Consider the following 23828-nt stretch of genomic DNA (forward strand, 5'->3'; position numbering starts at 1 on the left):
TCTACCCACTACAACTACTCCCCACCACTACTTCAACACCACTGAACCCACGGTAACTGCCGACCGAAATACGTTCCTTTTTTCTTTCTTTCTTTTATCACCGAACGGCCGCCTGTGAACGTAACGCTCACGTCATATATTTATACGGAGAGACACGTACAATCGCAAGCAGGAAAATGGCGTCAGGCGTAAGTGCACGTTCCGTATCCGGGCTTATCCCGGCCATCCCGTTGACTTCGTAGTCATCCTGTTGTTTTTCAGACCCTGTACACGTATTTGAACAACTTCCGAGCGTACAAAGTGCTCATAGCAGCCCAGTACAGCGGAGCTGATGTCAAAGTAGACCCGGCATTCGAATTCGGCGTCACCAACAAGCAGGAGGATTTCCTCAAGAAGTTCCCCCTAGGAAAGGTGACAAACAAATAAAATACACACCGTATGACGGCAATCGGTATTTTCCCATTTCACTCCTCTCAACCTTTTGGAATTTGATAAGTCCGACCGTCGTCGTCGGTGCGATCTATGTACTAACCGAAATTATAATATGTTTCTTGTTTTTTCAGGTACCAGCATTTGAGTCCAACAAGAAGGAATACTTAACTGAAAGCAATGCCATTGCCTATTTTGGTTAGTAAGTGACTGTGTCACTAATAACTAAATTCCTTTAAAAAAAAAAAAAACATTTGAATTGTAGCAAGTAGTGATAACATGTTTAATTAAAAAAAAATAAACATTTAATGTCTATACTTAATAGCTTAAGTATAAATCTTGACAACAAACAATTTTACATTCATATTATTTCTGATATCTACTTTGTTGTTCTAATTTTTAGTTGTCAAATCTTTTTAATATATTTCTATTACAACAACAGTTTAATCTATTGTTTGTGTGTTAATAATTCTAAGTGGAATATCTTATTAAATGCCCACTCAAAATAACATTAGTATTAGTATGTTACCATTGTGCTTGCATTTCTATGTATTTACTTTAATTAATGATCATATTTAATTATTAATATTGCACTAAATGAATTTGTTTATAATTTAGTATCCAGTGAGCAACTCAAAGGATCTACTCCGTATGAAAAAGCTCTAGTACAACAATTCATCAGTTATGCTGATAATGAAATTTTGCCAGCTTCTTATGCTTGGGTTTACCCCTCTCTTAGTATTGCCCAATTTAATAAATTGGTAATAATAAGTTATTTAATATATTGTCTAATTTTACTTACTAAAATATAATTATAATTTATTTTTAGACCGTTGATCGAGCTATTGAAGATGTCAAAGGAATTTTGGAGTACTTGAATAATTATCTTTTGACAAAAACCTACTTGGTTGGCGAACGTATTACATTGGCTGATATAGCTGTAGCTTGTTCATTATTACAATTGTATCAGCATGTTATAAATTCAGAATTCAAGTAAAGAAATGTTTATTTTTAATTATTTACATCCTCAATCAAAGGCGAATTTTTCAGTTTAAATTTGTTTAATTCGTAACAAAACGAGGTACATTAATGTATTGCGAAGTATTGATTTGATAATTTGTAATCATTTATCAGACGGGCCTATGTAATCAACATTTAGCTTTTAAATTTATGCAACTATACTTGTCAATATTTCTAAAATATTCATTATAGTTTGATTAACCATTTTAGTTTTTTTTATTTATTAACTTCTATGTTTTTAGACAGCCATACACCAATGTAAACAGATGGTTTGATACTATTATTAACCAACCTAAAGTAGTTAAAGTCATTGGGAAATTTGAGTACTGTAAAAAGACTGCTGAATTCAACCAAAAGACTTACTTAGATTTCCAAGGCGGATCAGGAGAAAAGAAGTCTCAGGCTAAAAAAGAAAAAGCACCTAAAAAAGCAGCTGAACCTAAAAAAGCAGCACCCAAAGAAGTGGTCCAAGAAGAACCTGATGCGGCTGACCTTATTTTAGCTGCTGAGCCCAAATCCAGCAATCCTTTTGACGCTTTACCTAAAGGGTAAATATATAAGTATATACTTATTTGCTTGATGTTAATGTGGTATATTTTAAATAGAGCATTCAATATGGATGAATTCAAACGAGTTTATAGTAATGAAGAAGAATCCAAGTCTATTGCCTACTTCTGGGATCACTTTGATAAGGAAAATTATTCCATTTGGTATGGTGAATATAAATACAATAGTGAACTACAGAAAGTATTCATGAGTTGTAATCTGATTTCTGGTAAGTTTGTATATTGTTATATTAATAGTTCACCACACCCACCTGTGTTGTCCCTGTTTATGAACATATAATATGAATAACTTTTGTTAAGTTACATCAATATCAAGAGTAAAATGCCCTATTATCAAACTTAAAAGTAAGAGCATTATCTGTATTATTGTTGGTTTGTACAATATTTTAATTTTAAGTGATGAATTATGATAGATTTTAATGAATATTCTACATACTTATAAATAAAAATAATCATCAACAGAGTATTGATCATATTCTTACCTTTTAGGTTGATAGTAGGTTATTTTGCTCTTGTAATTAAGTTAAATACACAAAATAAGTTCTACATGATAGTGACAACACATATTTGTATAGCTACTCTGGCCCATGAGAGAAGAGTTAACTATTTTGTATATGCAGACTAACATCTGTGAATATTTAATGGCATAATTTCCTTAGCTCTAATCCGGATGTTAATGGTAAATAGTATGTCATTGGCAAATGTAATATTGCGTTCATATATTTTGAATTTGTTATCTTCTTTCATAAGCCAAAGTATACAATTATTAAATTGTTTTACAGTTAAAAATTTAAAATTATTCTTAATCAGATTTTTTGTATTAAAAAATTAGTTATCTAATAGTTTACTAAAAATTGAAGTTCAAAGTAAATTATCCACTGAGAATCTGTGTTCAAAATCAAATTAATTTTAATCATAAAATAATATACAAATAATTTGTTATGTGTAAAAAATTTTAACAATGTAATATCAGTGATTTTGTCATCAACATTTATATTTATTAATGTATCTAAACCAAAGTAGATTTTATGTGTTTTTAAGTAATTACTAATCTAAAGTGTTATATAAAATATAATCAAATTAAATTAAATTTTTTGGTTTTTTAATTTTTTTTATCAATTGAAAATAAAATTTGACTAGTTTGGTTCAGAAACTTTTACTAATGATTATTTTAATTTAATATTTAAATGTAACAAGCAAATAATTTAAATTTTAGTGCAATTGTATTATATTTTTTTATTATAAAATGTTTCATTTAGATAAATTATTTTTCTAGGAATGTTCCAAAGATTGGATAAGATGAGAAAGCAAGCTTTTGCATCTGTATGTCTCTTTGGTTCAGAAGGAGATAGTACCATTTCTGGTGTTTGGGTTTGGAGAGGACATGATCTTGCATTTGAAGTAGATATAATTTTTGGTTTTTTTGTAACTTATTTTATAAAATAATTATTATTGTCTTTTAGTTGAGCAATGATTGGAAAGTTGATTATGATGTCTATACATGGAAGAAACTTGATGCCGACAGTGAAGAAACAAAGAAGTTGGTTAATGAGTACTTTGCATGGACAGCCAAAGATAAGGATGCTAGACCTTTCAATCAAGGAAAAATATTCAAATAAATACTCGTGAATTTATACATTATCATATTTAATAATATAAAAAACAAGAATTGTTCATTTCATATTTTTCTAAGTTTTATTTGAATTCTTTCTAATCCTTTCCTGAAAACATTAAAATAATTGTTATATTTAACGTTTTACAAGTTATCATGAGATTATCTATTAAAATTTATAATTAGGGCCTGGATTATTTGCATGTTTTTTTCTGAATAGTCCAAAAAATAACTAAATAAGCTACTACAAGTTTGATTGTAGTTAATAGATCTTAAATAGTTTTATTTTGCATATTTTGTCATTTTTTGATATGTGCTGCATATTTCTGTATTTTATGGTTTTTAAAAGCATAATAATATGTAATATTTTGTTTATTTTGATTAAAATATTCATAGTTATATAATTTGACAGTTGTTTTCTTATCTTATCTGAGATCTATTGGGACAAGTATTAATTTGTTATTGAGTAGATTTTTGTGAATCATACATTTGTTGTGAACAGTGTGAATAACTTTCATTTGATTTTATTTATTTATACTTGATGAAAATAAAAGACTTAAATTTGATATTATTTTACATAATAGAATGATAATTAGTGCATAAATGTATGCATATTTAGTAGTTTTTAGTGCATTTAATTCTGGGCCCTATTTATAATAATCTTTTAGACCTTGTGCTAAAGAATAAATGCATTCATATGAAATCTTTTTTATTACGATTTTTGTGTAATACTAAAAATAAAATTTAATTTGTTATTTGACTTTAAAAACAAAAAACTTGATTTGAATGGATATTAATTTTTATTAGATAAATTGATTATCTACCCTTAATATTATATCCATTAGTTTTTAAATGGGTGATCTTTTTTAAGATTATTCTAGCAAATAAAAAAATGATTTGAATGAATGCACTTTGCTGTATGAAGTAGGAAAGAAATCTAATTACTCAATAGTTACCTAAGGGTATAATCTGAGCCGATGCCTCTTTTCCATTCAACTTTTTCTATGTGTGTTATAAGTTTGGGTAGAAAACAAGTAACAAAATCTGGTGAAATAGTTATCAAATGGTCAAAAAATTCAAAGATAAGTTTTGAAGAAAACGCTAAATGTTCTTCACAAAGTGTATCCAGTGATGACATGACTTCATTTCTAACAAATTGATAATTAGACACCATAAGTAACAAAAATGAACAAGAAATAGTGCATACTTGATTTTTTCATTGTTTGATGATACACTTATATTAATAAATGTATTAATTATTTCATTGGTGATTCTTTTACAAATATTAGTTTCTTCACAGAATATTGATACTGAACAAATGCGCATTAATGAATGTTGAATAATTGATAAAATCACTAATTCATTATTACGACTAATTTTTATGACGTTATTTATATATTCTAAAACCTGAAAGTAAAAAAATATTAAAAAATATAGTTAAGACTTGTGGTATCTGCATATACTTGAGCAACACTACTGTCTGGTGTCCGTTGACGTTTACTTAAAAATGTTGATACAAGTAATTCTAAAAACAATGCACGTTCAGGAATTTCATTATCTGGTTTTTCTTCAAAGAATTTTAATAACGGCAACTCATCTGATGATTTGATTCCAACCAACATTTTTGGGAAATATAATGAAATTAACTCACGAAGACAACGGGCGATATACATATCTGTTTTTGGATCTACAAATAAATTAATGCAATAAATCATTAACAATTCTTAAAATACATAATTAAGCATTGATGCCTCAAAAACAAATTAGTTATAATAAATATACTAACTCAGGTGAAACAATCCTATAAAGTAGCGATGTAAACAAGATAGTAGGGCAGTTATAATACTTGGATGTGTTTTGGAATTGGGACTTCTCAAGCTTACACCTAGAAACATGGAATCTAATAGTTCTTGTAAAATAGTATTTGGTTTACCCTAAAAATAATAAGTTTTTTTTTAATAACGCAAATGAAAATTGTGAAACTGTTCTCACTTTAACATAAATTAATGGTGAAATTTTTTCAAACATGTAGCCAATAACCATGTATAACCTATATATCTCATCATTTTGTTTTTGTTGTTTTATTAAAATATTCACCCAAATTTTGATACTGTAAAAATAATCTGACACTTTTTCACTCATCTTCTGGCGTAATTTTATATCCTTGAAATTAAGAAATAATAAATTATATATTTCTATTTACAATTTTTATAAATATACTACATATTTGTTAATAAAATAACAGAAGCAATATTTAAATGTTAAACATAGTTTCAATAATAAATTTAAAAAATTAATTTGGGGATTTAACTAACAATAGTATATGAACAACAATTTTTATTTATATTTTTCCATGATAAAATAAAATTATTTTTTTAATTTACTTGATTATGATGATACTTTATGTTTAATGAATCTAAAAATGTGATAAAAGGATCCACACTTGTTTCTAAATCATTTCCAGAATTTGTTAATAGTTCTTTAATTTCGCTAATATTTGAAACAAATTGAGTAATGATCATTGTTTCATTGATTGTCCAGTTTGTGATCAGCATAGAACTATGTAACCATGCCTAAACAACATAAATACAAATCATATTAAAAAAAAAAATGCAAAAAACTTTTGTGACAGATAATATAGTATGAGTAATAACTACAAAAACACAAGTTAAAACGAATGCAAGCAATTTATACTAACTTTAATTAGAGCTAAACTGTTGAATCCATGAACATTAGCGATGACATTTTCTTTAATGATGGATGATAAATATCGATTAAGCAATCTGAAAATTTAGGGGAAAAAAATGTATATTGAAATAAAAATATAAAAAAGTATTTTTAAAAGCATTTACTTTATATTAATTCCTTGATTTACAACAAAAAAATTGAATAACATCACTTTTGTATCAGAAAATGCTGGCATAGATGAAATAATTGTAAATGTAACAGCAATATCAGCTACGATTGTATCACATTCAGCTGATAAACTTGACTTCTTTATGAACGGCAATAAGTAAGTATACAATGAGTTATAGAGTATAAATATTTCATTTTCTATAAAAAACAGTAAAAAATTGAAGATACTATTTTTGAAACTTAACATAAATTAAGTCATTGGTTTTTAGAATGATTTTTTTTTTTAATGTAATATTTACAATTAACACATAATTTATTTAAATTTGAAATAATTATTATCTTTTAAGTTATGGCTAAAAATTTCCAAGTTTTAATCATATTTAATTTGATTTAAATAATGGTAAAGTATTCAGTTTTAAATTATGAAATACAACATAAAACATATTGCCATTTAAAAATTAAAAGATATGTTGGATTTACAAATAAAAAAAAAATAAAGGCAGTATAAATTGTAGATGATACTGTTTAACATTATATTTCTATAAGTATTATTTTAAAAGTTTGAGCATTAAAAATTATTTATTATAGACTAGTATCATTGATAGTATACTATAAAATTATTTATTTACAAACTAAAAATTTAAAAATAATCAAAAAAAATGTGTTTTTATATATTTCTAACTAAAATATTTTGTATTACTTTTATATCATTAAAAAGAAATACACTTTTTTTATGATATATTATATACATATCTTATAAAATGTATTTAATAAAAAAAAAACAGATATTATATATTACTAGATAATAGTTTTATTTTAAATAATTATGATTATAATATTACCACGTGAGAAAGGCATGGTTTGATCACTTCCTGCTTTTTTTAGCTTCTCCAATATGAGTAAAACGGTTTGCAAAATGTTATTGCTATCCAATGGTTTTATTGTACTAAGATAATTTTCAAACCAAGAACCTTCAAAAATAATGTTAAATTAAGTGACATCAAAAGTCAATATGGTTAAATAATTACATTTTAAATTTACCAATAAGAGTATGTTGTCCATATGTTAAAGATTCACTGAATAAAAATAAGTCTTTAAGACCATCTAAATAAACAGTGATGTATTCTTGAGATGTGGTATTTAATGTATCTGAGAGTGCAGTTCCATATGCAGTCATTAAAATGTTTCGCTGTGAATGCAATATTAAAAATGCTACAGTGCCTTTCCAATATGTTAATCTAGTATTAGGGTCCAATTTTTGTTCAGAAATTAATTTTATAAGATGTTGATATTTAAGTGCCTAAAATATAAAAAAAATTAAAATTAAAAATATAATTTAATATATTTAAGATATTTATTTTCTTACTATTTGTGTTGTATCATCTGACATGATTGATAATGTCAAGAACAATGTTGTAAAATTATAAAATCCGACATCATTAAATGACATAAGTTTACTTGGTGAAAATTTTGAAAATATTCTACCTTTTATTTGATTCCAGTCTTTTGAGTTATATTTAATGTTTTGTAAGTGACGACCTGATTTTTTTTATTAATATTATTTAATCAAGAAATAATTTTAGTTTTTTTTTATAAATAAAGTTGATTTAAAACCATTAATTAGTTTTAAAAATACACATAACTTAATCTTAATGAGCTATTTATAAATTAAAAAAAAAGTTAGTTTTTACATTTTAAATCAATATTTGAGGAATAGCTTAATGAGGGCAAAATGAAAAAGTGAGAATCACAGAATAAAGGATGGACTACAAGTTAGCTGAAATATTTAAAGTATAGTTAAAGCAAGAAATCTTTTGCATTGGGAGAAAATAAATGGACAGTAGAAATAATGTTTAGAATGTTGCAGATAACTAAAGAATTAAGATGAGTAGTTAGAAAATTTTAGAGTAATAATATATTAATATTAATTTTCATTATAAAACATAGGTAATTAATTAAGTTCTATAAATTATAATATATTTATAAGACAATGCAAAAAAATAGAACTTATAAAACATTTTCACAATATCAATGCATACATATTTCTTTTGGAACGAATAAAGTGAATTAAATCTAATCTAGTAAGTTATCTATTTAAAAATATAAAAATAATATTTAATAATATAAATTTCAATTATAAAAAAGGGTAGTTACATACCAAGTAATCTTTGAAATAATTGAAAACTATTGTAATTAGATAATAATTCAGTTTGTTCAGCAGATAATAGATTGTTCATTTGAATAAGAAGTTCAGAACCATTTTTACTAAAATATAAGATACATATATGACAATAAATACTTATTCCTAGACATAATATATTATTTTATTACCTGATACAAGCAATATTCTGAATCTTCATATCTGACGAATAAAATGTGGAGTTCAGTCTTTTATGAAAATATTCCCATAACACAATTACTGGTTCAGTAATTAACGACGACATTATAATGTTTTCCAATAAACAAATTGATAATTTCAATTGCATTTCATTAGGCTCATTATTAAGAAGTTCTTTAAGAATGGACACCAAACCACTATCTTTTAAGTCCTAATTAAAAATAATAAAGAGTTCTATATTTATTTCCATAATCTGAATTTAATTAATTACAATAATCAAATGTTGAGTTATTATGTGTATAAATTCACATAATTTTTTTTTTAAAAAGTAAAATATTGGAAGTATCTAATAACAATGTACTGGAAAAATATAATTTTATAATGTTTTTAACCATATTGATAAACCTTTTTTGTCATATTTTTCACTTTCTCTTTGACTATCAGTTTTAAACTATTAATTTATGACATTTCTTAAGGTATGGTTTCCCTGCAGCAACTGGAAGCACATTTACCTTATTTTTCTCTGTAATGTCAGATACTGTAGATTTTATTATTTTATCCCACTTTTAAAGTTTAATTTTAAAAATTGAATCTTAACCAATACAAGCATTGTATTTTCTGTACTTAATTTCCAATTTCAAGTTCTAATTTTTTAAACTTTTAACGTGAATAAAAATTTAATGTTGAACTATGTTATTAATAATAATATTATTATTAATTGTGAATTGCTGCTTCATAACGAATACATTCAAAATAAGCTACTTATGAATTTATTTAAAAAGAAAAATCTTTCAAAAGTTTGTTTTTCATAAGGAACACTGAAGGATTTTTTTTTAAATTTGCTTTGACATGTTAATGCCGAGCGTTTGGAAGTAACTCTGGCACTGATCCAGAAGCTGTGTCTGGACGCTGCAGGGAAACTATACCTTAATACTTTCTTTCTCTGCTTTATTCTTTTAATATCTACTTTAACATTAAAAATACTTCATTCATCCAAAGGATCACTGTTATTCTTCTTACCTTAGCTTATTTTTTTAAATTATACTAACCATTTAAACTTAATTTTAGTACTTGTCTAATATATTTAAAAACAATAATTTTATTTAAAGTCAAATTTGATTTTATAAATGGCAAAACAAAAGAACATTTTATTTGTTCAGTTTTCAAATAATAAAAGGGTAATAACAATATGAAAACAACTAATTATTATAGCTTAAAAATTAAAACTGATAAAATACATATAATCAAGTATACAAAATTAATCAGGATTAAAATAATAAATAATAAATTGTACAGTATATTAATAAAATATTAATTTTTTTAAAGTTAGGTGAACTTAAAACTTTTTTTCAAGAAAAAACAAATACAGTAGAACCTTGTTTATCCGTGTTTGGGATTAACCGTGCCCACTCTTCCGAACATTTTTAAACATAATACTCGATATCGATAATCGTATTAATGACACTTTTGACGATAACTTCATATTTTAAGCCCTAATAACTTGTTGTAGGTATACAATATTATGGATGTATGACGTATGTATAACATTATTGTATGTATACGTCTTCTTATGTATATTTCTAATTACAATTGAATCAAAATTTTTAAAATTTCATTATTATAAAAAGTCTCGATTAACTGTGATTTTCATTTATCCGTGTGACCCTCCTCATCATTACCCCGGATAATCGAGGTTCTACTGTACTTGAAAAAAACTTATTTTTATCTTGATCTATTAATATTCTAAAATAATTATTTTTATTATCTTATATGAAAAGAAGAACCTTATTTCTAATTATTAATTATTAACTGATGATTACAACAAGTTTAATTTATATCATGAATCTTTACTATTGATTACTTTAAAATAGTATTAATGAAACTTACTATTGATGATGATTTGTCAGATCGTTGTAAACTATTTAAAAGCCATAAACGAAAAATAAGTTCTTCGCAATCAACTAAATTAACATTTGTGAAAACTGAGTTGAAATACTGCCAGAAGTTCTAATAACAAATAAATGCAAATTGTATTGCTTCTATACAAAATACTGTTTAATTAATAAACTTACATCAGAATTGTACAATAATTGTTGTTTATTAATTAAATACTGTATGAGTGTCAAAAAATCATAAGTGCAATCACAAAGTAATGCATCTTTGAAATGAAGATCTTTGAGTTTTAACTATAATAAAATATAATAAGCATAAAATAACAATGTAAATCAATTGTAAAATTATATAAAATAAAACAAGCTTACTTTTTTAAATCTAGTTCTGGCTAACTGAACTAAATCGTTCATAGCATTATGTAAAGAATGTTTTAAAGTATCTTTACTTTTAGGTAATTCTGAAAGCAAAGATAATTGAAACCACCTTACATCCAAATGACAATGATATAAATGATAATAAATGTTATTCTGTAAATACAAGAAAAAATATATACATTTTAATATTTATTAATAATTCCAAAACAAAAAAAAAACCAGAATAAATCAAAGTTGAATGCATAGAGACAATTTAAAATATCTACTTATTTAAAACCCCTTTATTTATATTAGACTCATTATAAATATAAATATAATTTAAGTGAATTTCTGAAAAGTTTTTTATTAGAATTGTTTGTAAGTACTTGTAATATCTTTGTAGTTCTTTATGCATATGACAAACTAATAGACAAAAGTTTTTACATTATGTACTCCAATAAGATTTCTGTGATAATACTACGTACAATTTGCTTATTATTTTATTTATGTACATTTCAATTAAAAAAAAAAAATTATATAGTATAATTTCGAAATAAATAAATTCTAAAAATATAGTAATAATTAATGGCTAGTATTTTAAAAATAATAATCGCTATTTAATAGTGATTAAATGTTAAATATTTTAGTTTTATTGACTATATTAAGCAAATAATTGTTTCTTTGACTACCTATTTATGAATAAAATGTTTTAAAAATATACTTATCTCTATTTAGGTATACAAGTACAATTTAAAAATAAAGTATTTACGCGGTTTTTATAATTTTAAAATGTTTTAGGTAATATGTAAAATATACTTTTAAAATTAATAATTACTGTGCAATCAGATGAAGATAGTGCGTGTTGTATAATGGTCTCGGATAAATTATGAAACTGTCCAAGAGCTGAATATAAATTATTTAGTTCTAATTCAATTTTTTTCCCATGAGATTCCATCAACCAATTATAACTTTCACATGCATTCATTCTGGAAAATAAAATAAGTTTTAACAATTATATTAATGTTTATAAAATAAATAAATTACCTTTGAAGACAATCTCTTAAAAATAAAAGAAATCCAGAAATTTGCTGTCTAATATCAGAGAAGTTAATTGTTTTACAATTACTTTGATCTTGAGATCTAAATGTTTTATATTGATCTCGTATAACAGAACTTAAGCTTAACAAATGTTTTCTAGTTATGAAAATAGTAATATTCATTAATTAAGCATTTAAAGTAACAATACATTAATTTTATACATACTTTGCTATTCTAAATAGTATAGGAATATCATTCACTAAACTATTACCCTTATGAAATGAATTACCAAACAATACATAACGGTCAGATTGATTATTATCATTATTTGTAATAGAAATATTGATATTCTGTTCACTCCTAACAAATTCTTTATTCGAAATATTTGGTCGTCCTTTGCAGTTAAAACAATTAAATGATATTGTTCCCATTGTGGATTGATCTATATGTAAGCAAATTAAATAGGTATAAACACATAATAATATGAAGTATGTTGTATATAGCATAATTATTATTAATATCAATCAAAAACACTAAATATAAATTTACACAAATATTTTTCATGTTTACTTACTGTCATTTTCTATATCACGTCCTACTGAGAACAAATGCATAATATGTATATTTATTGACGAAATTAGTTATGAGACTTAAATTAAGGAAAACTGGTTTGCCACCTTCGGAGACTGTCCTGCAAGTGATTGACACTACTTGCCATCTGGTATCTATGCACTTGATAGAAATTAAAAAATAGTTGAAACTTGAAAGGTATAAAAACAAAATATAATATTGTAACTATTGTCTATTGACTATTATAATAATATAATGTGGATAAAATACTATTATTGTTATCAATTCCTTTCAAATATCATCTTCATACGAATAACATTCTGGCGGGAAAATTTTAGTATATAACGTGACCACTTATCACTTACATAGTTGTAATTTGTAAATTGTAATCATACTAAGCTGTCAATTATATAAGTTACCTATTAAATAATTATTTAACAATTAACAAATTTATTATAATACTAGCAATGGTGAAACTCGCTGTATATGAATACCATAGGTAGCTGAAAATTGTTTGAAGTGAACTTCCTAGATAGGAGTCAGGACTTTAGTATACAGCAGTTAGAAAAGTCTAGTAGGCAAAACCAGTGATAACGACGTTTGAAATGTTGGTACCTCTGATTTGGTGGCTCTACACTTTGGCGGTGTTGTTTTAAACGCGTAAATAATAAAAGTCCAATTCAAGCGTCTAGCGGTCGGTCATTTCATTAAATTCAGAGGTGTAATACACCTTGTCCCTTAGCTTGTTACGAAAATAGCAATTGAGTGTCTAGGTATCAGTTATCACTTATCACCCGGAACGGTAAATTGGATGCATTTCCTGTGGCTTGCCCGGAGCTTTTGAGTATGAAAAATAAATAAATACACTCCAAAACGGTGATTAAGTATCTAGTTATCAGTCATCGCCCAGTGAATATCGATACCTGACAGGGCAATCCGCCTTTACGTAAAAAAGTTCAAGTCGAATAGAGTGCTCAATTTTCAAGTTATCACCATTGAAAATCCAGTTAAACGCTTTTAAACTTCCCAGGTAGGCGATCCGACTGCGTTGGATCGCTGACGATGTGGGCGCAAAGCAAAGGGAAGATTTTAAACGTATTAATGAAAATATATGTCAAACGTTAGCTAGTCATGGTAAATACTAAATAGTGAGTCGAAGATCAAAAACCTATATATATTTAATAATTTTTTTTTTAGATAATTAACAGTCGTGAATTGTTCCTCGTTCGTCACGCACGTATAATTTACACTCCGCTTAATATGCATATACAACATTAGATCATTTATAGATAAAAATTATATATTTTTTAATTTTCAAAGATACAACTTATGAAATGTATAACATGTCATGTTACTATCAAAAGAAAAACAAATATAATAATATATTATATTATACCTAACACATAAAATATTATTGATAATTTAAACCAAACGTGAAATAATACTTTTGTTATAATATAATACATATGTAGATTAATACTTTTGTTTGATTCCTTATTATTTAATAAAAAATATACTCTTAATTTCTTAACAAGAAATAATCTTATTTTATTTAATATAAAAGATGTATAAAAATTAAAAAAATAAACAGTTATAAAATATTGCTTTGTTCATTTAACTTGTCCAACTTGGTACGATTTGTTTAAATATCCACTGTTGATTAGCATTATTAGAGTCACACGGTGTTAATATTACTTGATCAGATGATGGATGAACACTAAGACACTTTCTGGTTATTGTATGTAGTAACAACTTGTTGGTCTAAAAATAAGAAAATAAATGTATCGCTTACTTATATATATATATATATATACAATATACATAAATTAATAACTTAATCTATTTTTAATTACTTTGTAGTATATTATAAGGTTTATTGCATCATAGTTTTTTGACTTTAATGGCACAATATAGATTTAAAATACAAATATTTTTATTAAAAACAAGAGTTGGCTCAATGTGTTTTTAGTAAAATATTTGAAATTATTTTTCAGGGACCATAAAAAATATTATCTTAGATTATGTTAAAGCATACAATACTTTATACTTGGCTGTATATAAACATATTATGTTAATATACTTTTAATTTATAATAACATTTTAAAATTAATTCATTTATGAAATAAGTTTATTAGAAATATATATTTTTGAAAATTAACAAAAAAATGAATAAATTTAAGTTGTTTTGCAATGTAATTTTTTTTCAATTATTTAAATATAAATGGCTATAAAAATATAACTTACAAAAATGAAGTATCTATAAATTTATATTTTTAACCTTCAGGGCACCTAATGAATTTATTATCATATATTAGTTTATAAATTATACTTACAGATTCATATTGCCATGGTCCATCAACAGTTCCTAATGGACACACGACTAATTTTACATTTTGTCTATCAGCAAAAACACAACGTTCACCAACACCAAGTTGTCCTTTTGTATTCAGTCTAAAAAGCTATGGTAAATAAAAAAAGTTGTATTAAATATTAATGCATAATTTATAAAATCATTTTTTATATTTGATTAAATTATATTTTTTAAATATAAATTATTTTATTTATTTTATCTGAACAATACTATATCAATTATAGGAATACATCAATTAATACAATAAAAGAAGCTAAACTTTAGTGCTATAATTTTGAACTAGAAAAAACTGAAAATGATTCTAAACAAAAATTGGAAAATTATTAAAGAAGCGACAAATTCTCCTAAAACTAATTCATCTATTAAAACTATTATTAATACATTTGATAGAAAGCTACATATAACAGATAAGTCGAAAAAATATCAAATATTTTTAATATTTCAATAATATAACACTAAACAAGTATCACCAAATAAAACATACAAAACAATAAATACACATCACAGAAAATACAGATACTAAACAATTAACCACTAACATTACAGATATTTCATTTATAATTTTTGTTTGATTGGCGAAGAAAAAATAATAAAATCAATAAAAGCTTTGAAAAGCAAACCTTCTCTTGGATTAGACGGAATTATAGTAAAAATGCTCAAATTAAATATAACTTTATTAATTGAACCTTTACCTCATATTTTTAATCAAGTTATAACAATGTCCATTATATTCTGGATAATTTTAAAGTTTTGTTAATAATACCAGTATTCATAAAAGATGATAAATTTAACATTAAAACTATCGTCTAATCTTACAAATATCAAATATTGCTAAAGCTTTTGAAAAAAATTATTAAAAAATAACTAGTTAGTTATCTTAAAAATAAAATAAAAATCACCTAATACATACTGGTTTTAAGACCATATAAAAGCACTGAATAAGCAATTGCTACAGTATCGAGATGCATTTATAATTCTTGTGAAAATAAAAATATGTGTTACTGTTTATTTGGATTTAGCAAAAGCATTTGATACTATAGATCATATAATATTGTTAAACAATTTCAATAAATTCGATAATAAAGGTATGACTTACAATTTTATTAAGTTTATATTTAAAAAATATAAAACACATTCAAATAGATAATGAAGTGAAAAAACTTTATTAATGCGTGGTGTACTCTAAGGGATTACGTCATTGCTTACACTATTTAATAAACATATTAGTACTTTTTCGGAATGTCTTGAGATAAGGTATTTGCAACTGAACATAGCAATTTGAAAAAAATTCAAAAATAGTTATGTGAGATATTGTTTCTTAGCTTAAAAAAAAAGTGAATATTTTATCTCATAATAAAATTAATTCTAATCAACCAAATAAAATAAATCTAAGTATACATGAGAATAATTATTTAAATCAAATTGTATATAACTGTCAAAATTTTGTTGAGATAATGAAAAACTGTAAATACTTAGGTATAGAATGTGTCTTAATCTTAAATGGCATAACTATACAAAACTAATTACAAATTAATTAAGAAAAATAATGTATGCTTTCAAAAATCTAACAGATATATTAGAACTTAAGAAAAGTAAAGTGGTATATAAAATATAAATAGAATACATAATTAATTATGATTTAAAGTTAGGTATGTATAAAATTACAATAGATTTCTTAATAGAAATACTAAAAACTATTCTAAAAAAAGACTCAAGATACCAAATAAATGACTTATATAATAATATGAATGTACTACCAATAAGAAAATTATTTTATAAAACTTTAGTTCTTTATATAATCAAAAATAACCTTACTTTTAAAATTAAACACAAATATAATATAAACAAATATTTAACATTCAAAGTACCAACCATGCACTAACAATTAAAACAATCCACATTCTTATATATTGATCCAACAATTAACAAAAAACTACCACAGTAAATTAAACACTGCAATTCATTCAAAATTCTTAATATATATATATATATTAAGGCTTCTACAGGAACAAAATATAATTAAATAACAGGTCTACAGCATTACTAAATTACTATAAAAAAAATTATTTTAGCAATTATTAATATTTTTATATTATATAGCTTTATATTGTTATTCTTTTACTGTATGGTTTACTGTAAATGATGTTACATTAAATAGGAATTATAATAAATAAGTATTTCATTTTATTAATTGTGTTATTTATTTATTCAATTTAGAGTTTAAAATGTGAACTAATTGGCCACACTGGTGAGTTTTGCTATTGAATAAATAAAGTATAAAGTGTTTAAGAACGTTTTACTAATAAATAATAATAAATCAATAAAAGGCATTATTACATTATTAATATTTGTAATTTATATTCTAAACACAAAAATTTAGCATGCTTAAACTAATATAAGAGTAGTGTTGTATACTATAGTAATAAGATTTAATTATTTTAATCTTTTACCTGATTATTTCCTTGTCCATGACATAATTCTAAACCTATTAATGATGGTGGTTGATGACCTCTAGTATCTAAGCAAGTAGTTTTGCCAATATTTCGTAACTAAATATAAAACTTATATTAAATTTAAATATTTAACACACAATCAAATAAATTACTTACTTCTCCCCAGTATAGATTTGGAGGAAGTTCAGGAAATTTTGTATATACATCATACGCAACATTTTCCATGAACCATGAAAAATCCTTACATTGCAGTTTATCTTTCAATTCCAATTGTTTGGATATATCACCCATATCTAAGTAGCGTGCTAATGGTTCACGAGTATAAAAGAATTCTTTATGTTTATTATCAAACCATGTCTCAATCACACGTTTATAATTCTAAAACATTAAATACAATAATGTTAAAATAATATTTTAAAATAAAAATAATTTGGTAATATCTAATTCATACATATGTTATCAAAGGTCCTTTGACCTTCTTGCCAAGTTCTCCAAAATTATATGGCATAAATCCACGGTAAACATGTCCAACTCGAGAACAAGGGACCCACTCAATGCTTCCACCACATTGCCAAATCTAATAATTAATAATAAAACATACTTAATACTTGCATTATAAGCTTTCAATAAATATAAAAAATTATATTTTAACTGTCAATTTTAAATTTGAAAATTTTTATTAGATAAAACTAAGTTTAAAAATATGTTAATAAATGAAATATAACGTAAATCTTACTTTAAATGACAGTTCAAAATTTTCTCCTCCCCAAACAAGTAGCCCAGGATCATATGCTCCTAGTTCTAGAAAATAATTTCTATCGATAGCAAAAAGACCACCTGCATGAGTTGGAGATCTTGAAATAATTTAATAGAATTAATCATTAGTTTAAAACTATATTGTTTACAAAAAAATGAAATATATATATAAATATTACTTATAAGGTTCACTTTTGTAAATTCGTTTTCGTTCTTCTTGAGCAGGTATTTCAATTTCTTTATATAGCATTCCCCATTCAAATATACCACGGAATAAATGATCTTTTTCATAAACTGGACGATACTCCCAAGTATTATGATCAATTCCATCAATTACAGGTACAGTCATAATTTTTCTGTAAGAAAAAAAAATTGTTTTAATAAAAATTAATCTTAAATCTTATACATGAATAAAAACTAAACAAGTTGTAAATACCTATCTCGGGCAATCGGTGCAATTAATGGTGGTAACCAATTGTATCCAACTTCACAATGAGCGTCTAAAAATAAAATTACTTCCCCTCTAGCATTTAAAGCACCTTTTGATCGTGTTCTTATCAGTCCTTCACGTTCAGAATTTCTTATTAATCTTACTTTACCATTAAACCTTTCAATATAATATTCTAGTTTTTTTTTTAAATTTTCTGAAAACAGTTAATTTAAAAATTAATTAGTTTTTATCATTTATTTTTTTGAATACTACAAATTAACAAATTACCTTTATTACTAAAATCATCAACCAAAAGAATTTCTTCTAAAAATTGAGGTGGAGTTCTATTAAGAATACTATGTACAGTTCTTAATAAAGATGACCAACCTTCATTATGAAATACTATTATTACACTAGTGCGTGGTAATTGTTCTGGATAAGTCCAATATTTACATCTGTGTAATTTAATTAATTAAGTAAAGTTACAAGACATGAATTATATATAATTTAGTATTACTCTTCCTCGCGGTGATCTGGAATTGATCTATTTAGAGAGATATCGTCTGAGCAAGCCATGTTCATGCCATATTCAGAAAGAGACTGCAATGCTTCATTTTCTCGGTCACTTGGTACATGATGAGCTTTACCTTTTTCTCCAGGACCAGGTTTATTAGTAGAAGTAGAATACTCAAAATTACCAAGAATTTGATCACGATAAATTGGTATCTAAAAAAGATACAATTTTAAGTAAACATACAAATCATAAGTATAAGTACTTGCCTGATTTGAAAATCTATTATGTCTAGGAAGTGTTGATTCATGTGAGTTTTGTATATTTTCTGAACGTTTATATAAAGCTAATAGTAATAGTAAGATAACAAAAGTTCCAATACTTATTTTAGCAAATTTATTGCGTTTCAGCTGAATAATTCTAAATCTTATAGACATTTTTGATGTTAGAAAATGAATACCTATAATAAAAAATATGATTAATTGTAAGAAATATTATATGAATTTAAATTTTAAACATCTATTTTGAGACATAAAATAGCCAATTAGAATTTTGAAGTTTTTATACTTATCATATATATTTCAAAAAATAATAATTAATATAAATATTAATTTTAAATTATAAATATTTTTACTTACATTAGCAATACCAAATTTACAAAAAGTATAAGAACGTTGTTAAGTATTCAAGTTCAGGTGTTATATAATCAATTTAAAATGGTATTAAAAAATGCAATAATAGGAAGATGGCATTATACGTGAACACATTTTTGCATGTTTATTGTTGACGTATTAAATTTTAAATTTTTTGTTTTTTGTATGCTTGATATTGCAATTAATGATAAGAAAAGTATTATCTTTTAAGATTTACGTACATAGATTCGATATTATCTATATGGTTGTAACCATTATTTTAACCATGGTCGTCATTAAAAGTTGATTACCGAAAGATCACAAGTAATGCCAATATTGTTCAACAATATTTATAGTCAATGGTACCACTTATGGTATTCATAATAATATTATATTATAGAATGCAGACAGTTTGGTCCTTATATTTTATAAAATTTAATATTAGGTTTTCGTCTAAAAATGTGGAGTACGTAAACCGACGCAACTTGTTGTTTAAAAGCTTTATAAAAATTGTTATAATTCAAACCAATTCGGAGTGTTAAAAAAAAGTAATATTTGTTTGGCTATTTAAATAGTTCAATATTTTAACCTATATTATTTTTTTCTATAAATTAAATCAAAAGTTAGACAATAATGGCCGATAGCGCTAATAATATAAATCTTCAAATTTGTAAGTAAAAATTGTCTTATATGTTATTATTAATTTAAAAGTATAATAGATTTAAAAGTATACTCAAATGATAAGTAACGTACAATTATACATTTATTGTGAACGGAGAGATAATTAAAATTAAAAAAAATAAATATAAAAGTATACTTTTTTAACTACAAGTTAATATCTTCATTTTTCAATTTAGTCGCTATTTACAGATATTTAAAAATTTCTCCCTATGAGCCACAAGTTTCTTCATATTCTCACTGAAATATGTGGCTAGTCTTTCTTTTATCTAAGACTTCAATATTGCCTGGACTTCTTCGTACGACATGAAATAGGTGCCTTTGATGTCTCTTTTAAGGTCTGAGAATAAAGTGAAAGTCACAAGGTACTAAATCTGATGAATACGGGGAGTGATGAATGGCATCGAATACTCAACTCAATTTTTCTTGTTTTCCTGCATCAACATTTTCATTACTCAATTTTTCGATAACAAAGTTGCTGAATAATGAATCCAATTCTTTCTTGTGATATCTCAACAATATCAGCGATACGGTTTTGGGTTATACGGTGGTAATTTTTAATAAGTTTATCCACTTGAATTCAATAATTTTTATTTGGAACAGTTACAGATTGTTTATCACGATGTTTACCTATCCAGAATATTCATTTTACCAGGCTCACATAATTTACGTTTTGATACCTAATGAGATATCGTGATTCGATCTATAGTTTCATTACCGTAAATAATTTGTAAACGATGATAAATGTCTGCGAATTAAAATTTTCTGTGGTTAAAGATTATATCACATCTTGTTATTTTAAAATCGTTAACACAACGTCTGTACTAGGTTTCATTATGACACGCATTGATTAAATACAAGTCGAATGATGTTTAAGCGCTATTTCCAGGTATATAAACCATAAATATAGCTATAATCTGACATTAATTTGAAGTTGTTATCTTAATATGATTTTGTATTACACCCCACATATTATTAAAAATGATTAGTTATTAGTTAAAAATTTACTAAAAGTGTCTAGTATATTTTGAAAGAATAATAAATATTTAAATTGTTAATGTATTCGATAATGTTTTATAATATTATATACTTTTATTTTAAAGACACTTTGAAACTTTTCAAGAATAATTGATGTAAGTTTTTAAATTCATTTAAATTATAATTCCTTGTCACTAGTGATAAAAACTAGTTTTAATCAGATTTTTAAAAAAATATTATAAGCTTACCACTCAAACTTAACAACAGCTTTATATTTCAAACAAATTTAATACTTAGATCTCATTTTCGATAAATGTCTAACTTGGAAAGATCACATATTCGAAAAAGAAAACAATTGAATACCAAACTTCACTTCGATCTTTCTCACGTTTCAAACTAAATATCAAATTCAAAAGCTTTGCTTTGTTCAATTTGGTGTCACAGTATCCTAATTTTGGGCAGTGTAGTTCTTTCTAAAATTCAAATAATCTAATCGTTTCAATTGATATGTCTACGCACATTAACAAAATTCCTCTGGAATATTATTCTTCACCCTGACCTAAAAGTTAAGCATGTGAATAAGACTATTAAAACAGTTTATCAAAAACTTTATTGTAAATTTAGCTCCTACACCAATTTAAATATTAAACATTTTACTTCAAATTATATCCCAGAAAATCCACCAAGAAGGTTAAAAAGAGAATGATGTGAAGACCTCCTTGAGTGAATTCTCATCCCCTCCCTAAAAAAAAAAAAAATTAATTAAAATTAAAGTAGGTAGCTTTGTTGGGTACTTATAATATACTTATATTATAACACTAAATGCTTTATTCTTAATACTTGTTGTGCATATTATTATTGTAAATTAATTTTTTTTAAATAAAAAACGTGTACAAGAATCACTAGTAAGAGATCTTGTATTAAATGTTAAACTTTTTTGATCTAACTTAACACTGTTTATCAACATTCATAAGATTTTTTTTTATTTGGCATTAAACAATTTCTAGTATGTCGTATGTGTTAATATACATTATTTTGTAGAAATTACAAATACCTATGGTTATTCATTTTGTTAAAGGTAAAAAATAAATTAGCAAAATGATTTTATTTTTGGAATAAAAAGTGTCACAATATAAATATTCACAATTCCGCTGAAATTTTAATAATAATAATACCTTACATGTCACAATCAATATAGGCAATAGGCATCCACCCATAAAATAATAATTATTCTATAACAGGTGTACCAGATTAGCCTATTTAAAACGCCGTGTGACCATAACGTTATTGATGCATATTAATCAAAAAATAAAACCATTCTGTCTCTTTATAAATGTGAGATATTACTTTGTTTTAACTTAAGGATATAACAAGCTTTTTATAAAAGTATAACAGCTTGAGTAAAAGAAATTCCTTACTTAAATAATATGATATTTTATTATAGATAATTTTCATTCTTGGGCTAGTGTAAATTTCCCTAAAAAATAAAACAGCGAATTTTCTTAATAGTAAATTCCCTTAAAAACATTTCGCTATCGTGTACACTTACGTTAATTCCCCTAAAAACATTTTACAAAAAATATTAGAACCATTTAGTGTAACTCAGAGCCCAGAGGACACAACGTGGGGGTGGTTCTAGTTATTAGAATTAAATTGCATTTCTGACATACCTTCTTATAAATTAATAAATAAATACGTTATGTTAAAATATCACATAAAACAACACAAACGATGTTATATATTTATTATAGGATAATATAGATCAGGTAACGACTATGGTATAGTTGACTAAGAAGGGAAAATAGTCAGAACCAGTTAACCATTATTACTAGTTATTATTATTATGAAGTAAACTAAATTATTTTTTCGAATAGATATGTATATATATTCAAAAGAAAATAACGATTAAATAAAAGAGTAGGATTAGAATAAATATATTTATAGTATAAGATAACCTTAAATTTCTATTTGATATAAAAAATAATAATATTTGTTAAATTTTTAATTGAGATGTGTATAGTTTAAATATTTAATAATCATGTAAAGTTAAATATATTTGTACAATGTTTGATGTACATTATGATAAAAATTTAATAAATTTGTTTATTATAATTTAGGAAATTAGATATAATGCATTTACTTTTTATATTATCCATATACTAATTAATAAAAGTTTTTTTTTAACATAATTTTTTTTTATTAGCCAATTTGTTGCAATAAGCTTAATTGATATTATAATACTGTGTATATCACGGGAAACACAGAATGAAGAGACCTCCCGATAGAGGTACTTCGTCAATAAAATAAATAGTTATTGGTAATATAATATACGCGTTTAAATATA

The 23828-nt window shown here is 24.7% G+C and overlaps 3 protein-coding genes across 4 annotated transcripts; 1 reads left to right on the forward strand and 2 right to left on the reverse strand.

The window, feature by feature from the left end:
* Window positions 1-23: 23 nt before the first annotated feature.
* LOC112599164 (elongation factor 1-gamma) lies at window positions 24-3691 on the forward strand. The gene is made up of 9 exons (XM_025345952.1): window positions 24-188; window positions 262-411; window positions 564-627; window positions 1048-1190; window positions 1259-1422; window positions 1692-1997; window positions 2055-2224; window positions 3292-3416; window positions 3479-3691. Exons 1-9 carry the CDS (start codon window positions 177-179, stop codon window positions 3632-3634), a joined length of 1290 nt encoding a protein of 429 aa, XP_025201737.1. The 5' UTR covers window positions 24-176; the 3' UTR covers window positions 3635-3691.
* Window positions 3692-3693: 2 nt separating this feature from the next.
* On the reverse strand, window positions 3694-12935 carry LOC112599163 (protein MMS22-like). Its single transcript, XM_025345951.1, has 21 exons — window positions 12680-12935; window positions 12331-12547; window positions 12112-12261; window positions 11903-12053; window positions 11083-11241; window positions 10894-11007; window positions 10709-10828; window positions 8815-9032; window positions 8642-8748; window positions 7850-8022; window positions 7525-7783; window positions 7326-7454; window positions 6480-6681; window positions 6326-6410; window positions 6012-6200; window positions 5620-5790; window positions 5414-5561; window positions 5091-5314; window positions 4835-5034; window positions 4584-4775; window positions 3694-3736 (listed from the first exon to the last, which is right to left on the reverse strand). The coding sequence occupies exons 1-21, from the start codon at window positions 12717-12719 to the stop codon at window positions 3694-3696; spliced, it is 3291 nt and encodes a 1096-aa protein (XP_025201736.1). The 5' UTR covers window positions 12720-12935.
* Window positions 12936-14216: 1281 nt separating this feature from the next.
* On the reverse strand, window positions 14217-19957 carry LOC112598776 (N-acetylgalactosaminyltransferase 7). Of its 2 annotated transcripts, XM_025345380.1 has the most exons (12): window positions 19835-19957; window positions 19466-19656; window positions 19203-19411; window positions 18974-19140; window positions 18692-18899; window positions 18435-18611; window positions 18236-18353; window positions 17951-18076; window positions 17656-17877; window positions 17497-17595; window positions 15009-15134; window positions 14290-14436 (listed from the first exon to the last, which is right to left on the reverse strand). In XM_025345380.1, the coding sequence occupies exons 2-12, from the start codon at window positions 19631-19633 to the stop codon at window positions 14290-14292; spliced, it is 1767 nt and encodes a 588-aa protein (XP_025201165.1). In that variant the 5' UTR covers window positions 19634-19656; window positions 19835-19957. The 2 variants fall into 2 exon arrangements, with proteins under 2 accessions (XP_025201166.1, XP_025201165.1); XM_025345381.1 differs by lacking the exon at window positions 19835-19957 and having other exon boundaries at window positions 14217-14436; window positions 19466-19633.
* Between the last annotated feature and the right edge of the window lie 3871 nt (window positions 19958-23828).

This window comes from Melanaphis sacchari, unplaced genomic scaffold (genome assembly GCF_002803265.2).
Source record: "Melanaphis sacchari strain LSU unplaced genomic scaffold, SCAv2.0 Contig4_pilon_pilon, whole genome shotgun sequence".
Classification (NCBI taxonomy): Eukaryota; Metazoa; Arthropoda; class Insecta; order Hemiptera; family Aphididae; genus Melanaphis; species Melanaphis sacchari.